The sequence below is a fragment of the Microcaecilia unicolor genome, chromosome 11, assembly GCF_901765095.1.
Source record: "Microcaecilia unicolor chromosome 11, aMicUni1.1, whole genome shotgun sequence".
In the NCBI taxonomy this organism is placed as follows: Eukaryota; Metazoa; Chordata; class Amphibia; order Gymnophiona; family Siphonopidae; genus Microcaecilia; species Microcaecilia unicolor.
Genome location: NC_044041.1, coordinates 124,106,770 through 124,129,893, shown reverse-complemented (window position 1 = coordinate 124,129,893; position 23,124 = coordinate 124,106,770). Strand labels below are relative to the sequence as shown.

General features: G+C 46.4%; 1 protein-coding gene across 3 annotated transcripts; it reads right to left on the bottom strand.

Moving 5' to 3' along the window:
• Positions 1-379: 379 nt before the first annotated feature.
• SNX15 (sorting nexin 15) lies at positions 380-22,043 on the bottom strand. 3 transcript variants are annotated; one of them, XM_030218644.1, is made up of 8 exons: positions 21,801-22,043; positions 6,477-6,512; positions 5,572-5,692; positions 3,776-3,891; positions 2,628-2,829; positions 2,196-2,327; positions 1,301-1,603; positions 380-1,001 (listed from the first exon to the last, which is right to left on the bottom strand). In XM_030218644.1, exons 1-8 carry the CDS (start codon positions 21,912-21,914, stop codon positions 895-897), a joined length of 1,131 nt encoding a protein of 376 aa, XP_030074504.1. In that variant the 5' UTR covers positions 21,915-22,043; the 3' UTR covers positions 380-894. The 3 variants fall into 3 exon arrangements, with proteins under 3 accessions (XP_030074504.1, XP_030074505.1, XP_030074506.1); XM_030218645.1 differs by having other exon boundaries at positions 21,813-22,043; XM_030218646.1 differs by lacking the exon at positions 6,477-6,512 and having other exon boundaries at positions 21,813-22,043.
• Positions 22,044-23,124: the final 1,081 nt, after the last annotated feature.

Sequence of the window (23,124 nt, the reverse complement as noted above, 5' to 3'; positions counted from 1 at the left end):
TAGAATTTATGCACGCCACTTTCCAGAATACGTTTAGAAAGTTGCATTTGTAAAGTCTAATTAATGCTGATAATTGCTTGTTATTGGCCAATTATTGGCGCCGATTGACTTGTTAATCCAAGTTGCGTGCACAATTTGGCTGCACTGCTAAATCTGCGCGTGCAACTTTAATCACCACATATAGAATCCGGGCCTTAGTATGCGCTAATTCCATTAGCGTGTGCTAAGCCAGTGTTTCCCAAGTCCGGTCCTGGAGTACCTCTTGCCAGTCAGGTTTTCAGGATACTCACAATGAATATGCATGAAAGAGATTTGCTTATAATGGAGGCAGTGTATGCAAATCAAGTTCATGCATATTCATTGTGGAGATCCTGAAAACTTGACTGGCAAGGGGTACTCCAGGATTGGACTTGGGAAACACTGTGCTAAGCTTTAGTAAAGGGGCCCCAAAGTGTTAGCAGAAAAATGTCTGACACTATAGCTGAGGATAGTGTTATATCATTCTTGCCATTACTGCAACCAGAATCACACAGAGGTCAGTACTTACACATATCCCATGGAGTGAGAAAAGGCATAAGAAATAAACAGTTTTTCGGTTACTTTATGTCTGTGCAGCTACTTTGTGAATGTGAGTTCCTGTCTGCTTCAGTTTACTGATTCACAAAAATCATCTGTTTTATTTTATAGCACATTCCAGGGTGCGGCAAGGTGAAAATGGAATAGGGAATACTGGGATGTGCTTTTTTTTCACTGACTTCATCCGTCTGCTGCATCTAAGCATGTTTGTGGGGAAAAAAAAGGAGCATGCCAGGATGCAAAAATTCTGGAAGGTAGTGTTGTCTGACTTCAGTAGTGTTCAATCCCTCCTCTCCTCCTGTATTCTGGCATTGTTTGTCAGGTCTCTGTGGCCTTCGGGTGCAGGCGGATGAGTGTTTCTGCATGCTGCAGGTACTCTGCAGTTTTTCTCTTCACCGCCTCCCGCCGAGCTTCATTTGAGTCTCCTGTGGAAGGGAGAAAGATAAGTTGTTCAAAAGCAGTAGTCTGAGTTCTGATGAAGGAAGTACAGTGTAGCTCAGTGTTCTGCTGGTACCCTGTGACTTGCTGGGGACTTTTCTTATGATCAGATGAGTGCTAACCATCAAATCTTCCTTCGGAGAATAAGGATGCTGTGGGGTTCTGGAATTACACTTCAAGTGAGAGGAGCTGGAGGGGCAGAGGCTCCCATCTTGCTATTAGTTCACAGCCAAACAAGGAATTATCTTTTGTTTTAAGTAACCTTCTGGTTTTGTAAGCTCTTTACCTTGTATGCCCTTCAGCAAGATGTCCACACCATCTTTATAACTCTGTACAGCTCCCTTATAGTCTGCGGTTGCCTCTTTTTCAAGGGCTTGCTTGATCTGTTTGATGGCTAGCACAAGGTAGTCTTCAGGGCTTGAAGATGCTTCTGCCAACTCTGTACAGGCCTCTGTAGGAGGGACCAGCAGGCTGCAGAGAGGGTCCTGGATGAGAGACAGCTCTGGGTCGGGGAGTCTTTCCTTGCTGACGGGCTCCACAACAAGGGATCCCAGCTCTTCCTCATGAGACAGGCTGCAAGATTCTCTGTCTGCAAACAAGAGGAGTAATGAGGTAAGAAGACTTGAATTCTATTTCCAGCTTGGTGTCCTTCAATGTTTCAGAGGTTAGGTGACCTGGCTTCTATTTCCAACTTAAGCCTCCTGCTTCTTGCACTAAGAAAACTCAAAGGGTTAGCTAGATTGCTGCATTTATCTCAGTTTTATTAACATCCACTGCAGTGGTGCAGCTAGGAGTGACTGGATCCACCCTTCCTCCGATTACCAGCATTGCAGCGGCAATTATCAGAGTGCAGGAACTGAGACAACAGGTGGCCCTCATGGCAAATATAAGACTACACAAAAAGCAGTCCTAACTGCCCAGTCAGGTGTGTGTGCAGGCATCAGCACTAAATCTGTTCAATGCCCACTTATCTGTCAGTTCCGCCTGGTTTCCACCCCTAGACAACTCTCGTACTAACAGGATAGTGCTGTGGCAGTCAAAGGAGATATTCAGCAGCACTTGGCCAGGCTTGCTCTCTTGTAGCTAGGCCCCTGATCTACTGTATTGACATTTAGAGGCATCAGTACCATATGAAACAAAGCCTGTGTATTAATCCTGGAGGGTCCAAGAAATCTTCTCACCTTGGGTAAAGCAGGGGTCAAAGACAGCCAGCTCATGGTGTGAGAGTGGGCCGGGCTGAGCCTCTTCTGCCTGTTCTGGACAGTTGAAGAGCAGATCCAGATCCTCCTCCTCCAGGGCCAACGGGATATTTTCTGAGGAAAGAGAGAGCAAAGGAAAAAGTTAGGAATGAAGGGACAAAGTGGTATTATCTGGGCCTTTCCCTACCTCCCTCTGTTCTTTGCCACCTATCCACTGGCTCACATCAATGATCCTCTCCCTGCAAAACCTTCGCCTGACCCCTTCCCATCTGACCCTCATCAGGAATCTTCATTCTATGCAATCTCTCCCCCTATTCCTTTTCACTCGACCCTTATTAGGGATTCTACCTCTGCAAGGTCTCTCTTCAATCTCTTTTCCTTTTAGGGAAAGAGCAATTGTCCTTGGATACAAACCCTGTTTTTCCATCTTCTTGTCTCCTGGTTCGGGAAGCATGTTACATGTCTCTCCTGCACTGCTGTCTTCTAAAATCTGACTGTTTTGCCACAGCTTAGCACTCTTCCCTGGGCTGGAAGGCTCTGGAAGCATAGGTGGGGGTAATGGTGCTTGTGACCCTCCGGCCTCTGCTACATCAGCAACCCTCCTTACCTCCCCACCCTGTTGGAGGAAAAACAAGGATAGTCAGAGCGACTCCAGCAACCAGTCCATTTAAAACCCCTTCAGCCATTTGGAAGCACTAAGAGCAGGGCTACTGCAAGAGTGTCAGGTGCCTTAAGTGAACTCCAGCCTTGTGCCCAACCCAACCATACACCCCCTCTACTCGAGACTTTGATAATTAAATTCAACAATCGTGATCATTCCAATATCATTCTTCTCAGAACCACCTTGTAAAAATGCACAACTGGACAATATCAGGTCACAATTTAAACTCAACAGCCAGGGTTTCTATTAAACGCCAGCTGTGGGATTTAATTATATTCCTGGATATTCAGCATCGGCCGATACTCAGATATGCCACAGACTACAACCATTACCTGGATAATGGCGATTTTCAGTGTAACGAACTGTCTGGACAACTTAGGACACATATTTTTCTATCCTAAGTTGTCTGGATAGTTATCTGGATAGTAGTGCTGAATATCACCAACAGCAGATAATTTCTCGCTCTGCCCCAAACTGCTGGAGTGGTCCGTAATTATCTGGATAATGCCACTGAAAATTGCTTATTGGCCCCAGTCAGCAGCACTTACCTGGGTAACAGGTGCTTTAAAATGTCAGGCCACATTCTTTTAAATATTGATCTTTGTTCACATGAGGGCAATTTCCAAAAGCCATTTACCAAAAGTATGTGTTGGTGGTTCTTTGTGTTAGTGTGGTGTCAGGATGTATTGTTTTGCTTTAACTGCAGTTGCTCTTTGCAGCCCCTCCCCCCCCTCAGAAGCTGCCACTCTAAACAATCACCTAGTTTGCCTAATGGTTAAGCCAGCCCTAAGAGGTGGAGTTTAGCCAGTATCTAAGTGAGAAACAAAAGGCCAAAGATACTGAAGGGCTTTTCCCATTTTGTGCCTGTGGAAAAAGTGAAAAAGTTGAATGGCAGCTGTACCCTAAAGAAAGCCTTGAGCTCAGGGCTGTTGTTCAGGGCTGGAACAGCCACGGTGAACTTCAGTAGGTTCTCTGCTCCCTTCCGCCGTTCTTCAATTACTGCGGTCTCAAAGCGTCCTGCGGAATGTCATGCAAAGGAAAGAAAGGTTAAAGAAACTCAGGAGGAGATGTGACTTTTCCATGTCTCAGTGGTGGGGCTCTGATTGGAAGCTAAGTCTACAAAGGTCACTGCTCTGTGCTTCCATCACAAAAGAGGGAGTTTCTGGGAGATGAGGGATCACAATGATGTCCTTTCACCCACAAAGTTATACAGTTCGTTAATGGCAGCGAGATTTGAACCTGAGTCATTCAGCTTTGAAATCTATCCCAAACTATCTTGTGGTTTAGTCCTTCACCAGCTTTCAATGCAGGGATAGTATAGGAAGCAAACATTCATGTTTCCCCTATGCGTTTCCTCTTCCTTCCTATCATGCCTCTGCTATGGAACATTCCCTAGATGTCAGAGGACTGGTTCCTCTCCATGGCAATTCATTCCTTGGCCAACTTGAGGGCCAGACATTTGCCAATTATGCAAGTGCTTCAGTGATATAAAGTAGATACCTCTTCACCAAGAATTCATGGTTTCCAACAGGGTTAAACATAGAAAAATAACAGTGGATAAAGACCATATGGACTATCCAGTCTGCTCATCCATACCAAGTACTAATCTCTACTATCTCTTGCTGTCCCTCACAGATCCTCTGTGATTGTCTCCTACTTTCTTGAATTCAGATACAGTTCTCATCTCTACCACCTCCACTGGGAGGCTGTTAAAACACATCCACCATCCTTTCCATAAAGAAATACTTCCTTAGATTACTCCTGAGTCTATCCTCTTTCATCTTCATCCTATGCCCTCTTGTTCCAGAGCTTCCTTTAACTGGAAGACGCCTGCAACCTGTGCATTTATGCCACAGAGGTATTTAAATGTCTCTATCTTATCTCCCCCTCCTGCCTTTCTTCCAGAGTATATATACTAAGATCTTTAAGTCTGTCCCTATAAACATTATGATGGAGACCACTGACTATTTTATTAGCCGCCCTCTGGATTGACCAGGGCCACCAAGAGAGAGAGAGAGCCGGGCCGCCGCCCCCCCACACTCGGGCCACTGCCACCCCCCCCCCCCCCCCCCCGTTGGGCCGCCACAGCCCCTCGTCCCCCCTACCTTCCTGTGTCAGCTCCTCCCTCGGTCTGTCACTCTCCTACTCCTGTGGGCAGAGACCAGGTTATCATGTTAACACAATCACCCGGGTCCCGACAGGCAGGAGACAGACAGACCTGGCGCTGGGCCCCACTTAACCAGGAAATCTTTCTTGCCCCCCCCCCCCCCTTGGCAGCCCTGGGACATACTCCATCCTGTTTATATCCTTTAGAAGGCGCAGTTTCCAGAACTGCACACAGTATTCTAAATAAGGTCTCATCGAAGACTTGTAGAGAGGCATTATCATCTCTTTTTCCCTGCTTAGCCATTCCAGTCCTGGGTTTATCCCATTGCATACAGGGACCTAGTCTTGTTTTTCTCCGGGAATGCTTTGGGAAATCAGAGCTACAAGTTCCCATGCGGTAGGGCACACCCAAGACTGGATCAACTTTGTTAGGCAATCTGGAGCCAGCTTGCGGTCTTACAAAAACCTGACTGAACTCTGACACACAAATTGCAGAATGACCACAGGGATCCCTTACATAACTCCCTGAGACACAGATCTCCACAAGGCTAATGGCTTTTTGAATTGCTGCTGAGGGAAGCCAGCTCTTACCAAACAGATGGGCTTTGGGGAAGGCTGGGAATTCTTCCATCTTGCGGAACAGGTTTCGGTGGATGTAGGAGAGGTCCGTGTGGAGCTTCTTAAAATCACTGTACCGTTTCCAAATCACTAGCTGCAGAAAAAAAAAGAGATGGCACATTGTGGATCATGGGGAGGGGCAAGGAGGTTCCTTCCATCAAGAGCCTGTACAGAGAACTCATGGAAAGGGATGGAAGGAAGCCCTGCATTAGGATCAAGCAGTGAGCATATTACTCCAAGGCCTACACAGGGTGTCAGTCACAGATACTCATACAGAGCCAGCCCTAGGGCAACAGGCTTTGGAGGCTGGCATGAAAGCAGCAGTGCGGCAGCAGGCTTTGAACACCCACACACGTGCACTCAAGACCTGCAGTGTCCTTCCCTCTAACAGGAAACTTGCACTAGAGAGAGTGGGACCCAGGAGGCATGCAGCGCTCAAAAGCCTCCTTTACACTGCTTTTGGATTTGTGTGCAGGTTGGCTCTGGTGCAGGTATGGCAGCAGCAGGAGGTGGAAGATGCTCGACACCTGGGGAGATGAAAAGGGGGGATGCTGGACACCTTTGGGGGGTAGGAAATGGAAAGGTGATGATGGACACCTGGGGAGATATAGGGAGAAAAGAAAACAGGAGATGTGGGACTTCATTGGGGGGAGGGGGAGAATTCTACAGTTTTGACCAACCTGGCGAGAGGGCATAATTGAAAGTTTGCCTAGGGTGTCAGATAACCTTGGGCCTGCTCTGCAGTCTTCACACATATATGGTTCACTTGAACAGAGAGTGCTGGGAAGCCACTTCACCAGTTGTGTGCCATATTTAACTAGGACGTTTTGTGAAAATGTTAATATGATGACATTAAAATTATACTAAATTGTAATTACCTCTTTGATATCCTCTGGATTCTTCTTTGAAATAAACTGGTGGGAAATGAAAAGAGAATTAATACTAGGGTTATAGGCTCCAGTCCTGGGGTACTTCCTGGGGGTAATTTTATAGCAAAGCACCTATACAATTTTCCAAAAAATGTGTTTTTATGCAGACAAGATAGGCACCTGTGTACCTTTATCAAATGGCCACCCAGAACTATCCCCAATAGCACGCAAATGCTCATCAAATTTACACGTGCTCCAAGGCAGGTGCTAATAGGAGTGTGTCTTTTTACATATGTATACTCCTGCACAATCTTAAAGGGCATGAGCTAAATACAAAACAAGCCAAAAAAAAAATAGCCATTTTCCATGTGTACAACATACTTTATACACGGAAAATTATTTATAAAAGCATACCTATTAAATATACTTGCATTCATTGCATATAAGAAACCAACATACAGTTGTTTATCCTAAAAACTGCATTACCTTTTATCTCTAAAGGGTCTCCAGGGCCCCATTCTGTCCACCACTTTTCTTTAAGGGAAGATAAAGATCTCTCCCATTTTTTTCTTAAGAATCTGCCAAATGATTTACCTTCCTACTTTTTAAGGCAACTCAAGAATTTCTTTCCCACCCATTTAATAAACCTATTATAAGCATGCCTTTTCTCTTTGGGGTCTCCAGTATTATTTCACTGGTCTCACTCACTTCAGGGCTATTCCAAGAGTATCTGACACCCTAGGCAAACCTTCTGCTATGTGGACCTCCTCCTCCTCCCCACCCACAAGCTTCTGTGGATGGGCTCAGGGCCCTACCCCTATAATCCAGCATCTCCTCTTCCCCTCCTCCCCAAATAGCCAACATTTCCCCTCTCTATCATCCCTCAGGTCCAGCATCTCCCTTTCCCCTTCCTACTTCCCTCTCCTATCCAGAATTTCCTCTCCATTCACCCTCCCTACCCCCTCCTGTGACCAGACTTTTATATCCCCTTCCTTATGTTGGTCCAGTGTCCATTATGCTCCCCCTCCCACCACTGCCCCCACTTTTGCACTTCTTTCCGGCAGCTTCAAAAGTACTGAGTGCTGGTGGTGGTGGGGAGCAGGGTGGTGTCTTCCAGTAGAGGCTTGCACCATCCCTGAAGAAAAGGATTTCCTTTTGGGGAGAAGGAGGTAGTACTTGAGCACTGGCTTCTACTGTAACCCCTTTGCAAGAACACAACAGGAATGGAAGGGGTATCATGCTGGACATAGGACCAGGGTATGGAAGGAGAAATTAGAAAATATTCTCCTGCTGTGCCACTACCACTAAATGCTGCCACCTGGTTTGTTGAGTGGTAGGGCCTGCCCTGTTCTTAAAGAGTTTCAGTGTTTGTTTCCCTAATTTCTCTTTTAAGAATAGGTAAAAGCAGGATGACCAAGTGATAATGCAGTGCCACGAAGAAGACTGGAGTTCAGTCACGAACCTGGTTGCTGCTTCTTGGCTGAGTGAGGGCTGCATAGATAACACTAAGTGTGTGTGTGTGGGGTGGGGGATGGTGATGGAGAGGTGACCTCCTAGTCAGTACTGAACAATGACATTTTACAGGGCAGTTCTGAATAGGTCACTGAAATGTGGGTGTTAAGATGTTTATTTATTTATTTAGATTTTGCTCACACTTTTTTCAGTAGTAGCTCAAGGTGAGTTACATTCAGGTACTCTGGATATTTCTCTGTCCCAGGAGGGCTCACAATCTAAGTTTGTACCTGAGGCAATGCCCAAGATCACAAGGAGCAGCAGTGGGATTTGAACCAGCCACCTCTGGATTGCAAGACCAGTGCTCTAACCACTAGGCCACTCCTCCACACACTAAATGCAAATTCTATATCACCAATTACCCATGTGTAATTGCTATTATAAAATGCTAGCGTAAGTTAGCAATTACACACCAACATTTAAGCACAGCTGCTTACACCATGTCAGTGGCTTGTGTAAATGACCAAATCTAAATTTTGCGGTTGAATGCATAAGTGACAGTATTCTAGAATCTTAGCACGTAAGTGCTAGGCACGCCCATGCCCTCCCCCCCCCCCCCCCCATGTACAATTATGTGCTATAGCATTTACGCATTAAAAGGTAATTTTCAAAAGGTCACCTAACGTTAGGCATCTAAACTGTGGGCGCTAAGCACAAATTCTATAATTTCAATTACACATCTAATTGCCTGTAGAATACTAGTGTAAGTCCAAAGTTACATGCCTAGCTTAAAGTACGAGCACTTACGTTAGTTCAATAGCTGGTCTAAATGCTTGTGCCTAACAAATATTTACCTGGTACTCCAGAGCCACCCATCTCATCATCCTTCCAACCTTGGAGGAAAGCCCGGAACTTGATGTGCAACATTTCAGCTCAATCCCTTTAGAAAAGTGTGCCCAACTCTGAAATAATATGCTTACCTCTGCTCAAGATAAAATAGTGCCTTCCTGCCCTATTCAGTATATCCAGAACAAGAAAGAACTGTGGTATAATTCTAACCTTCATCTACTAAAAAAAAAAAGTTTGATATAAAGAGCATAAATGGTAAAAGAAAAAAATAAAAGAGGCCCTCTTAGTCTACAAAAAATTAACCAGTCACTATAAAGAACACCCTAATCCTTAAAAAAAAGGTTATTGCTCAGCACTGATTTCTAACACACCAAACTCAGGGAAACTATTTCAACTCATCCATTCAATTACTCAAAATACTTCTCTACACCTCAATCTGCAGACAAACTGGCCTCTTACTTTGCAACAACAATTACCTCTCTCCAACATTCTTTCACTCCACACTCCATCAATCATACCACTTCTAATATAATAATTCGCACCTCCAACGTTCTGAAGCTGACTCCGTGGCAGTGAAGCCGTGTAGTGTTCGTAGGGTTCGTAATCGCCCAGGGAAAGAAACACGACGTCAGAAGGAGAAGAGACCAACCGCAGGACTTGCACTCACTCTCTGTGCCCCACCCTCGGAGGGAAGGGAAGGCTGCATATAATATTCACCCACCGGAAGTTTGCTCCCTCCCTCCGAGTTCCAGGGTCATCGTCCGTCCCTCCTCCCTCCCAGTTCCAGCACCCCCCCTCCCTCCCTCCCAATTCCAGGGTCTCCCCTCCCTCCCAGTTCCACGGTCGTCGTCCCTCCCTTCCAGTTACAGGCCCACTCCCTCCGAATTTTAAAAGTCATCCTTACTTACCTCGCGCAGTAACAACTACTACTACTTAGCATTTCTATAGCACTACTAGGGTTACGCAGTGCTGTACAAGTTTAACAAGGGGAAGGACAGTCCCTGCTCAAGGGAGCTTACAATCTAAAGGTAACAAACTATGTAGTCAGTGTAGGTAGCATGAATGGGGAAAGTGGTTAGGCGCCAAAAGCAAGGGAGAAGAGATGGGCTTTGAGTAAGGACTTGAAAATGGGCAGGGAGGGCGCATGGCGTATGGGCTCGGGAAGTCTGTTCCAGGCATAAGGTGATGCGAGGCAGAACGGGCGGAGTCTGGAGTTAGTGGTGGTGGAGAAGGGTATAGATAGGAGTGATTTGCCCTGAGAGCGGAGGTTACGGGTGGGAACATAGGGGGATAGGAGGGTAGAGAGGTAATGGGGGGCTGCAGATTGAGTGCATTTGAAGGTCAATAAGAGAAGCTTGAACTGTATACGGTAGCAGATCAGGAGCCAGTGAAGCGACTTGAGGAGAGGGGTGATATGAGAGTATCGGTTCACGCGGTAGATAAGACGTGCGGCGGAATTTTGGACAGATTGAAGGGGGGATAGGTGGCTAAGCGGGAGACCAGCGAGGAGAAGGTTGCAATAGTCAAGACGAGAGGTAACGAGTGAGTGGACGAGGGTTCGGGTGGTCTGTTCAGAGAGGAATGGGCGAATTTTGCTAATATTATAGAGGAAGAAGCAACAGGTCTTAGCTATCTGCTGGATATGGGCAGAGAAGGAGAGGGAGGAGTCGAAAATGACTCAGAGATTGCGGGCTGAAGAGACGGAGAGGATGAGGGCATTGTCAACAGAGACGGAGAGCAGGGGAAGAGGAGAGGAGGGTTTGGGTGGAAAGACAAGGAGCTCAGTCTTTGCCATGTTCAGTTTCAGATGCCGGTTGGACATCCAGGCGGCGATGTCTGAGAGGCAGGCCGAAACTTTGGCCTGGGTTTTGACTGTGATGTCGGGAGTGGAGAGGTAGAGCTGGGTGTCATCGGCATAGAGATGGTACTGGAAACCATTTGATGAGATCAGCGAGCCCAGGGAAGAGGTGTATATCGAGAAAAGAAGCGGTCCAAGGACAGATCCTTGAGGAACCCCAACAGAGAGCGGGACGGGGGTGGAAGAAGAGCCATTAGAAAATACTCTGAAGGTGCGTTGGGAAAGATACGAGGAGAACCAGGAGAGGACGGAGCCCTGGAACCCAAATGAGGACAGTGTGTCAAGAAGTAAATTATGATTGACGGTGTCAAAGGCGGCAGATAGGTCGAGGAGGATAAGGATGGAATAGCGTACAGGCTCGGCACCTCAGTTTTCCCTTCTCTGTCTCTCAGCTCTGGTCCTGCCCTTGCGGAAACAGGAAATGAGAGCGGGACCAGAGCTGAGAGACAGAGAAGGGAAAACTGAAGTAAGTGCCGAGCCTGCACACTTTTTACAGCTGCTGCCGGCCGCCGTAACCCCGATGAGGTAAGTCAGAATGACTTTTAAAATTCGGAGGGAAGGGTCCTGGAACTGGAAGGGAGGGAGGGAGGGACGACGACCCTGGAACTTGGAGGGAGGGACGACAACCCTGGAACTGGGAAGAAGGGAGGGGGGGACCCTGGAACTGGGAGGGAGGGAGGACTATAGAATTGGGAGGGAGGGAGGGAGGGAGGGAGAGAGGGAGGAAGGGGGGACCCTGGAATTGGGAGGGAGGGAGGGGGGACGTTGGAACTTCCCTTAAAAACATTAATGGCAGAAGGTGATTACCTTGCTAGCGCCCGTTTCATTTCAATGAGAAACAGGCTTTTTTTTTACTAGTATTTGTATAAACTGAAGCATAATAACCCCCTCCCCCTCAACAAACACCAAGCCCTCATCTCTCCAATGCAGCAAACTGTCCTCTTTCAATCTACCCACTATTTCTCACCTCTAACAGGTCCTAAAATCCTCAAAAGCGACCATCACTCCACATGACCCCATACCCTTGACCTTATTTAGGAAATGTGATACCTTTTTTTTTCTATCATATTTACACAACCTAATAACCTCCTCCTACAAACTGGCAGGTTCCCAAAAATAGAGGCAACCACTCTATCCAACTACAGACCAGTGGCAAACTTGCCTTTCATATCCAAACTGACAGAAAGAATTGTTGCCGACTAATAACCCAATTTCTCAAAGACACTAATTGCCTTCAACCACGACATAAAACAGAAACTACTACATGCATCCATACGAGACAAGACGACAGCCCTCATTTCCCTTGACTTATCTGCAGCACTCAATCTTGTAAACCATTCATCCTTATTCCACAGATTTCAAGAAATTGGAATAACAGAAACAGCACACAGCTGTTTTTTTTAATATCTTTATTGAAGAATGATACACACAGCAAGCATAGCCAACCAATTAGCAACAAACATCCAAACAATAAGGTTTTTGTACAACAAGCACAAAAGTACAGCAAGTACAGTATTAAATTGCTTGCCCTCGTGTACCATTCTCATTTTCCTTTAACTCCCAACAAAGTACCCCCATCCCTCCCTCCCCCTTACTCCGTGCCCTCTCTCAGGTAGGCGAAGGCTGTAACTGCCTGCCTAGAAAGGCTTGCAGTGCTTTCCAAAGGTCCTTGTACTGACCCAGAGTCTTCCCCCCAGAGGCAGGTGTGCGCATCAGCTCCCAAGTCGCCATTTGCAACATGCTAGCCTTCCACTCAGCCAGAATTGGAGGATCCTTCCCCACCCAATGCCGGAGCACTGTTTTGCGGGCCAGCAATAGCGCCAGAAGTGCAAAACGTTGCTGATGCTCCACGAGGCCCTGATTGCCAAGGTCAGAGTCCAAGCCCAATAAAAGAGACACATATGTCCATTCACATGTTACTCCCAAAATTGCCTCTATAACAGAGAGAACTCTGGACCAGAATGGCTGAAGTTTGATACATTCCAAAAAGTGATGCACTGTAGTGCCCCTACCTACTTCACATTTATCACGTTTCAATGTCCCATATTAGTACATAAGTACATAAGTACATAAGTAGTGCCATACTGGGAAAGACCAAAGGTCCATCTAGCCCAGCATCCTGTCACCGACAGTGGCCAATCCAGGTCAAGGGCACCTGGCACGCTCCCCAAACGTAAAAACATTCCAGACAAGTTATACCTAAAAATGCGGAATTTTTCCAAGTCCATTTAATAGCGGTCTATGGACTTGTCCTTTAGGAATCTATCTAACCCCTTTTTAAACTCCGTCAAGCTAACCGCCCGTACCACGTTCTCCGGCAACGAATTCCAGAGTCTAATTACACGTTGGGTGAAGAAAAATTTTCTCCGATTCGTTTTAAATTTACCACACTGTAGCTTCAACTCATGCCCTCTAGTCCTATTATTTTTGGATAGCGTGAACAGTCGCTTCACATCCACCCGATCCATTCCACTCATTATTTTATACACTTCTATCATATCTCCCCTCAGCCGTCTCTTCTCCAAGCTGAAAAGCCCTAGCCTTCTCAGCCTCTCTTCATAGGAAAGTCGTCCCATCCCCATTATCATTTTCGTCGCCCTTCGCTGTACCTTTTCCAATTCTACTATATCTTTTTTGAGATACGGAGACCAGTACTGAACACAATACTCCAGGTGCGGTCGCACCATGGAGCGATACAACGGCATTATAACATCCGCACACCTGGACTCCATACCCTTCCTAATAACACCCAACATTCTATTTGCTTTCCTAGCCGCAGCAGCACACTGAGCAGAAGGTTTCAGCGTATCATCGACGACGACACCCAGATCCCTTTCTTGATCCGTAACTCCTAACGCGGAACCTTGCAAGACGTAGCTATAATTCGGGTTCCTCTTACCCACATGCATCACTTTGCACTTGTCAACATTGAACTTCATCTGCCACTTGCACGCCCATTCTCCCAGTCTCGCAAGGTCCTCCTGTAATCGTTCACATTCCTCCTGCGACTTGACGACCCTGAATAATTTTGTGTCATCGGCGAATTTAATTACCTCACTAGTTATTCCCATCTCTAGGTCATTTATAAATACATTAAAAAGCAACGGACCCAGCACAGACCCCTGCGGGACCCCACTAACTACCCTCCTCCACTGAGAATACTGGCCACGCAATCCTACTCTCTGCTTCCTATCTTTCAACCAGTTCTTAATCCATAATAATACCCTACCTCCGATTCCATGACTCTGCAATTTCTTCAGGAGTCTTTCGTGCGGCACTTTGTCAAACGCCTTCTGAAAATCCAGATATACAATATCAACCGGCTCCCCATTGTCCACATGTTTGCTTACCCCCTCAAAAAAATGCATTAGATTGGTGAGGCAAGACTTCCCTTCACTAAATCCGTGCTGACTTTGTCTCATCAGTCCATGTTTTTGTATATGCTCTGCAATTTTATTCTTAATAATAGCCTCCACCATCTTGCCCGGCACCGACGTCAGACTCACCGGTCTATAATTTCCCGGATCTCCTCTGGAACCTTTCTTAAAAATCGGAGTAACATTGGCTACCCTCCAGTCTTCCGGTTGATTTCCTATTGATTTCCCTCTGCTTTTTGAGATATAAACATCATGAAGAATCTTAAACTGGGTTTCATGTAATCTCACATTAGGTGTGACCTTGAAAGCCAGCTCAAAGCAAGGGGACAAATCTTGTTTAGTAAGGGACTCCTCCAAACTCTCACTCCACTTTATTGCCAATTTATCTAGAAATTGGGGGACTCGCTGTTCCTTACCCAGCCTATACCACCCTGAGAACTTGTTGGAAGAAGCCAACATCTGCATCAATAACGTGTCTAGTAGGGTGAAAGCAGGGCTGCGATCCCCAGTTCTTACAGAAGATACAATATAATATCTGAGTTGGTAGTATGAAAATAAAAAAGTATCAGTGAAATGTCACTTTGCCTTACACTCCTGAAAAGGGGGTACGTCTCCCCCCCCCCCAACAATCTGACCCACATATCTGCAACCTCCTTTCTGCCACAAATCCCAAATAGAGAAGCCTTGGCCTGCAGGAAAATCTGGATTGCATACAAGTTCCAGGAACGGTGAAGCTCCCCTTAGCTCCCCCTGTTCTTGAACGCCACCATTCCCATGCCCTGCACATTGGCCTTAGCAATGGTGATAGGGTGATCCGTGTTCCCCTGGCTTGAAGGACATTAAAAACAGTATAGGGGGAAACCTCCTATGACCATGTATACCCAGGAGCATATCGAGATGCCCCCATGTGTATCTCATGCAGCCAACATAGCAGGGCTGCCACATTATAATGCCCCCACTTACCCTGGGCTGTTCTAACTTGGCAACCCCTATGCAAGCTCTGCGAGGTGACCAAATAAAAGATGGCACCACCCCCTGTACAGCCCCTCATCTTTTCTGGTAACTCATAAGGGCATCATTTGGAGGGGATATAATAACTTGGGCAGAAGAACCATCTTTACCAAGGCTACCCTTCCCAGGAACAATATAGATAGATCGCTCCATCTTTGACACAAAGATCGGACAGTCTCCACTCGCTCATGCACATTTTTCATATACATAATCTCAAAATCCAAATGCAAGTATACCCCCAAGTACTTCAAAGGACCCGTGTTCCATACTAAGGGAAAATTTATCAAGGACCTACAAGGGCAGGCAGAGGACAGTACCATCGCCTCTGAATTCTCAAAATTAATCCAAAGTCCAGAGAAGGAGCCAAACTGCTTGATGAGGTCCACCAACGGGAATACATTACGGGTGGCATCTTCCATAAATATCAACATATCATCAGCAAATAAATTGATTTTGTACTCCTGCAGGCCCACTTGTATGCCTTGCATAGTATGGGACTAGCGGATTTTACAAGCCAAAGGTTCTAATGAAAGTACAAACAGCATTGGCGATAACGGACATCCCTGCCTCATTCCCCTTTGTAGCATGAAAGAGGAAGTGAGCTGTCCATTCACCAGAATTTGCGCCTTGGGACTAGAATGCCCGAATACCCATGAGGAATTCTCCCATAATACCAAACTGGGGAAGAACCCAGAACAAATAATCCCATAAAATTTTATCAAGTGCCTTTTCGGCATCTAAACTGGCAATAATGGCATCCCCCGGTCTCCCACCCTTTGCCTGTATTGCACTTTGTGCTCTTAAAATGTTAGCAGATGCATATCTCCCGGGTACGAATCCGGTTTGGTCGGCATGCACCAGTGAAGACAATACTTTTTCTAGCCTAGAGGCCATTATGCCAGCAAAAAGCTTGAGATCTTGGTTCAAAAGGGATATAGGGCAATAGGAGCCCAACAATTCTTTATCTCTGCCCGGATTGGGGAGGACTACAATAGTTGCATGTGCCATCCTACCAACGTTCTGCCCTCTACTGCACAGTGCCTGACACAGCATCTGAAAAGGGCCAGCAATACAGTGATCTAATATTTTATAATATTCCGGGCCTAGCCCATCCAGCCCCTGAGTTTTTGATAGTTTCAGGTGCTTCAATGCTTGCTGTATCTCCTGCCCAGTGACTGGGGTATTAAGACTGTGTAGTTGGGCCTGAGAGAGAGTGGGAAGCTCCAACTCCCTGAAAACCTGCTCCCTTCTTTCCGCATCACAATGGCCTTTATCATATAAGGTTCTATAAAAATCAATAGAAATCAAACAAAATAAAACATGGAAAAGAAAATAAGATGATACCTTTTTTATTGGACATAACTTAATACATTTCTTGATTAGCTTTCGAAGGTTGCCTCCGAAGCTACTAGAGCACCAGGGACCTTTAAGATAGGACCCACTTGCAGGGGTCTGTAGTGTGAAGGAGAGGTCGGCAATTGCGGCGGTGGGAGGGGGGCTGTGATGTGCGCGAGGGAGGCGGCAGTGCAACGGTGAGGCGGCAGGCAGTGGCCGGGGGGGGGGGGGGGACTCAATGACCCCCACTACCCAGGGGATCCAACCATTGTCAGTCTGCCCCTTTATTTACTCTTACTCTATCCTATATAAAGTGTAGCTTCCTTTCCAGCCTCTTCATATTCCACTTTTATCTATCTCAATTTATTTATGACTCTGTAAACCACTTAGCCAGAATACTGATATGCAGTATATCAAAATAGATGTAAACTTGAACTGCTGTTAGATGCGTAACTGACAATATTCTATAACCTTAGCACACAAATGCGACACACCCCCAGCCCCTCCCATGCCCACACCCTTCCAGCAGTTGCATGCCATGGTTAAAGAATACTAAGTGCAGTTATATACCAATTTGCTCCTATTAACAGACATGCAAGATGATAGAATTAAGGGACATGTTTCTAGAATGGCGACTAAGTGTAATTACTCACCTATTTACAAATTAGTGCCAATTAACTCCAATTATTGCAGATAAATGGTTGTTAATGCCAATTTCTACTACTACTACTTATCACTTCTATAGCGCTACAAGGCATAAGCAGCGCTGTACATCATACACGAAAAAGACAGTCCCTGCTCAAAGAGCTCACAATCTAAATAGGTCAAACACACAAATAGAACAACTAAGAGGTAAGGGAATTAAAGAGAGTGGGGATAAAAGGGTAGATAAAAGGGTACAGGGCAAGTGAGTAGAGGTTAGGAGTCAAAAGCAGTGTTAAAGAGGTGGGCTTTTAGCCTGGATTTGAAAACGGCCAAAGACGGGGCTAGACGTACAGGCTCAGGAAGTCTATTCCAGGCGTGAGGTGCAGCGAGATAAAAGGAACGGAGTCTGCACTTATAGGTCAGTAAGCGAAGTTTGAATTGAATGCGGAAACGGATAGGGAGCCAGTGAAGTGACTTGAGGAGAGGGCTGATGTGAGCATAGCGACTCTGGCGGAAAATGAGTCACGCCCCAGAGTTTTGGACTGATTGAAGAGGAGAGAGATGGCTAAGTGGGAGACCGGTGAGAAGCAGATTGCAATAATCTAGACAAGAGGTGATAAGAGTGTGGGTAAGGGTTCTAACAGAGTGTTCAGACAGGAAGGGACGGATTTTGTTGATGTTATAGAGAAAGAAATGACAGGTTTTGGCAATCTGCTGAATGTGAGCAGAGAAGGAGAGAGAGGAGTCGAAGATGACCCCAAGGTTACGAGCTGATGAGACAGGGAGAATGAGAGTGCCATCCACAGAAATAGAGAAAGGGGGAAGAGGAGAGGTGGGTTTAGGGGGAAAGATGAGGAGCTCGGTTTTGGCCATGTTAAGTTTCAGATGACGTTGAGACATCCCAGGCAGCGATATCAGATAGGCAGGCTGATACATTGGTCTGGATGCTGGTTGAGATTTCAGGGGTAGAGAGGTAGATCTGGGAGTCGTCAGCGTAGAGATGGTATTGAAAGCCATGGGATGATATCAGAGAGCCAAGGGAAGAAGTGTAGATGGAGAACAGGAAAGGACCGAGAACAGAACCCTGAGGTACACCAATTGGTAGTGGGATAGAAGTGGAAGAGGATCCACCAGAGTGTACACTAAAGGTGCAAAGCGAGAGGTAGAAGGAGAACCAGGAAAGAACAGAGCCCTGGAATCCAAGAGAAGACAACATATCAAGGAGTAAGCTGTGATCAACAGTGTCAAAAGTGGCGGATAGATCGAGAAGGATGAGGATAGAATAGAGACCTTTGGATTTTGCCAGTAACAGGTCATTGGAAACTTTTGTAAGCGCAGTTTCAGCTGAATGAAGAGGGCAAAAGCCAGATTAGAGTGGGTCAAGAACAGCATGAGATGAAAAAAAGTGAAGACAGTGGAGGTGAACGGCACGTTCAAGTATCTTGGAGAGGAAGGGGAGGAGGGAGATGGGTCGATAGTTGGAAGGGCAGGTAGGGTCAAGTGAAGGCTTCTTAAGGAGTGGTGTGACCACAGCATGTTTGAAGGCATCAGGAACGGTTGCAGTGGAAAATGATAGATTGAGGATATGACAGATAAAAGGGGTGAGAGCAGGTGTTAAGAAGGTGAGTAGGAATGGGATCAGAGGAACAAGTAGTTCATTTTGAGGAGGAGAGAAGATGTGTTGTTTCCTCATCGGTGACCTCGGGAAAGGAGGAAAAGGACAGAGGGGTTGGGGAGTTTGGGGAATGGATAAGGGGAGGGAGAGGTGGGGGTAGCTTGGTAGAGAATTTGAGGTTTATTTTCTGAACCTTGTCATGGAAGAACTCAGGTAGTGTTTGAGGAGATAGTGAGGGGGGAGTTGGAGATGGAGGCACCTTGAAAAGAGAGTTCAGTGTGGCGAAGAGAAGTCGAGGGTTTGATCCAAGAGAATTAGTCAGCTGGATGTAATAGTCCTGTTTGGCAAGCAAAAGAGCAGATTGGAAGGAGGTCAGCATGAACTTGAAGTGTATGAAGTCAGCAAGGGCAAGAGATTTCACCCACAGGCGTTCGGCTGAGCAGGCACAGGAGCGTAGGTAGCGGATTTTAGAGGTCAGCCAAGGCTGAGGTTTGGTATGCCTTATAGGACGGGGCATGAGAGGTGCAAGAGTGTCTAAAGAAGAGGATAGAATAGTACTGTAAGAAGAGACGGCTTCATTAATAGATTTGGATGGTGCAGTGGTAGAGAAGAGGTTCGAAACACTGGAGGATAGGGTAGTAGGGTCAATAGCCTGAAGATTCCTAGATAAATTGGTTAAGATTGGACGGGATTGGGCAGGAGGAAGTTTAAGTGTGAAGGTTATTAGATGATGGTCAGAGAGGTGAAGATCTGAGGCAAAGAAATTGGAGGGAGAGCAGTTATAGGAAAAAATAAGATCAAGACAGTGACCATTTTGGTGAGTGGGGGAAGTGGAGCTGAGTTGGAGATTGAAGGAGGAGGTTAAGGCGAGGAACTGGGAAACGTAAGAGTTGGAAGGATCATTAGCATGAATGTTAAAATCGCCAAGGATGAGGGAGGGGGAAGAAGGATCATGAAAGAAGGAAAGCCAAGCGGCAAAGTCGCTGAGAAAGGATGTAAGGGACTTATCAGGGGGACAATAGATAACTGCTACTCGAAGAGGCAAAGGAGTGAATAGGCGGACGGAGTAGACTTCAAAGGAAGAAAAGCAGAGAGACTGAGGTGGCAGAAGAGATTGAAATTTGGAAGAGGGTGAGAGTAATAGTCCAACACCACCACCACGGCCAGCAGGGCAAGGAGTATGGGAGAAGAGATAACCACCATGGCAGAGGGCTGTGACTGAAGCCGAGTCTTCAGGGCAGAGCCAAGTTTCTGTTATGGCGAGCGGAGGCTACGAGAGATAAAAAGGTAATGGATAGGAAAGTTTATTGTAGATGGAGCGGGCATTCCATAGGGCGCATGAGAAGGGCAGAGAAGGGGGGGGGGAGGAGAGGAATAGAGATGAGATTGGAGAGGTCATGGTGCGACCTGCACAAATAGGATGAGGGGGACCAGGATTGGGATTGATGTCTCCAGAGAGAAGAAGAAGGAGTAAGAGAGTGCGGAGGAGAGTAGGAGAGGAGTGGTGATGAAGGCGACGAAGGCGAGATGAACTCAGATAGAATGGGGAGGGTACAATGGAAGGAATGAAGTGTTGAAGGCAGAAAGCGAGGAGGGAGGACGAGGACAAGAGAGATGGTGAGGTAATAAAATCAACAAAAGGGCAATGTATAACTGTAGAGAACAGTGGCTTCGGGTGGAGGAATAGATTGGGAAGGGACAGTACTAGGAGGAGAATGTGAAATGGAGCCATATGCAGTGACTCAGGCAGTCCCAAGCGCTAGGTAACAGTCACAAATAAAGGTAAGGCAGTAGGCTGGAGTTGAGGCTAAAAGCTGGAACAGGGGAGCAGAGGTTGCAGGACTGGAGTTGAAGCAGCAGGCAGGAACAGAGGATGCAGGACATGAGCTGAAGCTGCAGGCTGGAGCAGAGGATGCAGGACAGGAGCTGAAGCTGCAGGCTGGAGCTGAGGTTGCAGGCTGGATGCAGGACAGGAGCTGAAGCTGCAGGACTGGAGTTGAAGCTACAGGCTGGAGCAGAGGATGCAGGCTGGATGCAGGACAGGAGCTGAAGCTGCAGGACTGGAGTTGAAGCCACAGGCTGGAGCAGAGGATGCAGGCTGGATGCAGGACAGGAGCTGAAGCTGCAGGATTTATTTATTCAGAAGGTGTGTGAAAAAGATGCTGGTCTCTATGCTGCCTGGGCCAAAAATTCTAGTGGTACTATCTCTTCCAGTGTCACCCTCCATGTGAAAGGTAACAGGTCACCTCTCTTCTTATCTCTCCTCACCCGGCAGGTTTCCCAGTTCCTGAGGTGATCTGGTTTCGGGATGGCCAGGTTCTCTCTGCTGCAGCTGTACCCAGCGTGCAGATCTCTTTTAGCGATGGCCGCGCTAAAATAATGATCCCTGCCGTATCACAAGTGAACAGTGGAAGATACTCCGTACGAGCCACCAACGGAGCAGGACAAGCAACTAGTACCGCCAAACTACTCGTCACAGATATGTCACCGCTTACAGCCACCTTTCTCTGCACATGCACCACGCCAAGCCAATTAGTGCTTAATTTACCAAGTCATTTACATGCATAACTGGCAGTACTCTACAACCTGCGTGAACATTTTGCTCACTAAATGCAAAAATGTGCACAAAAGATTATACAATGAGGGGATTGATGGCTGGATTTAGGAAGCAGGTGCACCAGGCTGCAGAGATAGCTGTGATCAATGGCCCCTGGCCAGGATTGTTAGTTATGACTGATGTAGGTAAGGAATCGGGTTACAAAATAGAACAGGCTTTGATTCATCTTTAAGAGACTACTATTGTATCTGCACCATACAATTAATTCTTCCTTAACAGACCAGACCTTCCTGCCTCCCTTCTCTCCCCCTATCATTACTTTTGTCTATGTCCTTTAAAGAAACCCAGCATTGTCTTCTTCATTCCTCCTTAAAATACCCTATGCTCAACTCGCTGCATAGTATACCACCTTAAATTAATTCCTCCTCAAAATGAGTTTATAAAATTGACTATTTTTTTTCTTCACCTTAACTACTAGGAAACTGTTATACCAATAAAGTTAATTGAATATGATTCCCTCCTTGTTCCCCTTAAGGGACCTTCTAATTACTTTCCCTCACAGCTCTTTGCGCGTCCCCCTCCTCGTTCTGCCTTAAGGTCCCTATGACGTAATGCCCTCCGTTAAAAGCCACACCTGGGCGGTTACCCGGTACTCTGTGAAGCCTTTCTCGTGGGTGCGGGTCTCAGTCACGGAATACTGCCGTTCGTGTTCCTGCCAGCGGGCAGCGCCACCCGCGCGACACGACATGGCATGGGGTAGAAGAAAACCCTGCTGGTGGCGGTCCCTTTAAGCGGAGGAACGCCCTTTCCCCGCTTTTTTTTTTTTTTTTACCCAAGGAGGTTAGATTGTTTCTACCCCCAATACGTCACTGGCGTGGCGAAGCCTTGCGCCAGTACCCGCGAAAGTCGCTTCTGCGCATGTGCTCCAGTCCAGACGGGTGCGTCTTCGTACTTAAAAGCGCAGGGCGAGGGGAGGGAGTTTGGCCTGTGTTAGGCGTGTACTTGCAGGAGCAGAGATGTTTGTAGCCCGCCCATGAGAATGGAAGCCCTAATCTGGCATCCCAAACGTGGTTCTGGAGATACTCCAGTTACTGAAGTTTTCAGCATATTCACATTTTTACTTTGAATATTGATTACAGAGATTTGCGTATCCTGAAAACCTGAGTGTCTGGGGTGCCTCTTGGCCGATTCTCAGAACTCCCAGCGATGAAGCCTACGAGGAGATCCTGTACTTCTGTAACAGTGCAGAAAATTAGGTCTCCAATGCTCAGAGGAAATGGCATTCAAATTATATGTACAGTAAAAGCACCACTGGCCCCTCCTTTTGTTTGCACAGTCCCTGTATGGGATATGTATTGACCTTTCTAGTGTGAGTGCTATTTACGTTATTCTCTGAACATTGTAGTTCCTTTCTTCTATCATGTTTGTTAACTAATTTTTAGAATTGTTAACCGCCTAGTTCTACTGGTTACTTCAGGTGGTATATCAAATTATTATAAATGAATAGCAAGGTGGAGGAATGTTCTTGGTGCATGCGCAAAAGTGTTTAGCAGTAAAAGTAGCTCTTGTGTGCATGCACCAGGCAAACCCAACCCAAGCTTTTAAATATGCTTTTCAAAATTTATTTTAGTTGGAAGGCTTATACTTAAGCTCAGAAAAAAAGTGCTTTCTCTTTCAGGTTATAGCAAAAGAAATCCTCTCTTCAAACCTATCACTACCAGGTCCGAGTTTGTGTTGTTTTTCCGATGTTAAGAGTAGGGTTTGTGCGCTGTTCTCTGAGCATTGGGAAGGCATAGCAAATTATGTCATTAACATACATTTGACTGTTTAAATACAATTTGTGGCCATCTCTGCGACGCATATTGTTCCTGTGCTAAAGATCTCTGAGCATTCCATGCAGATTTATATGCATGCTATTCCTGTGCAAATTGGCCTTACCACCTGTGGTAGGTTTTGAG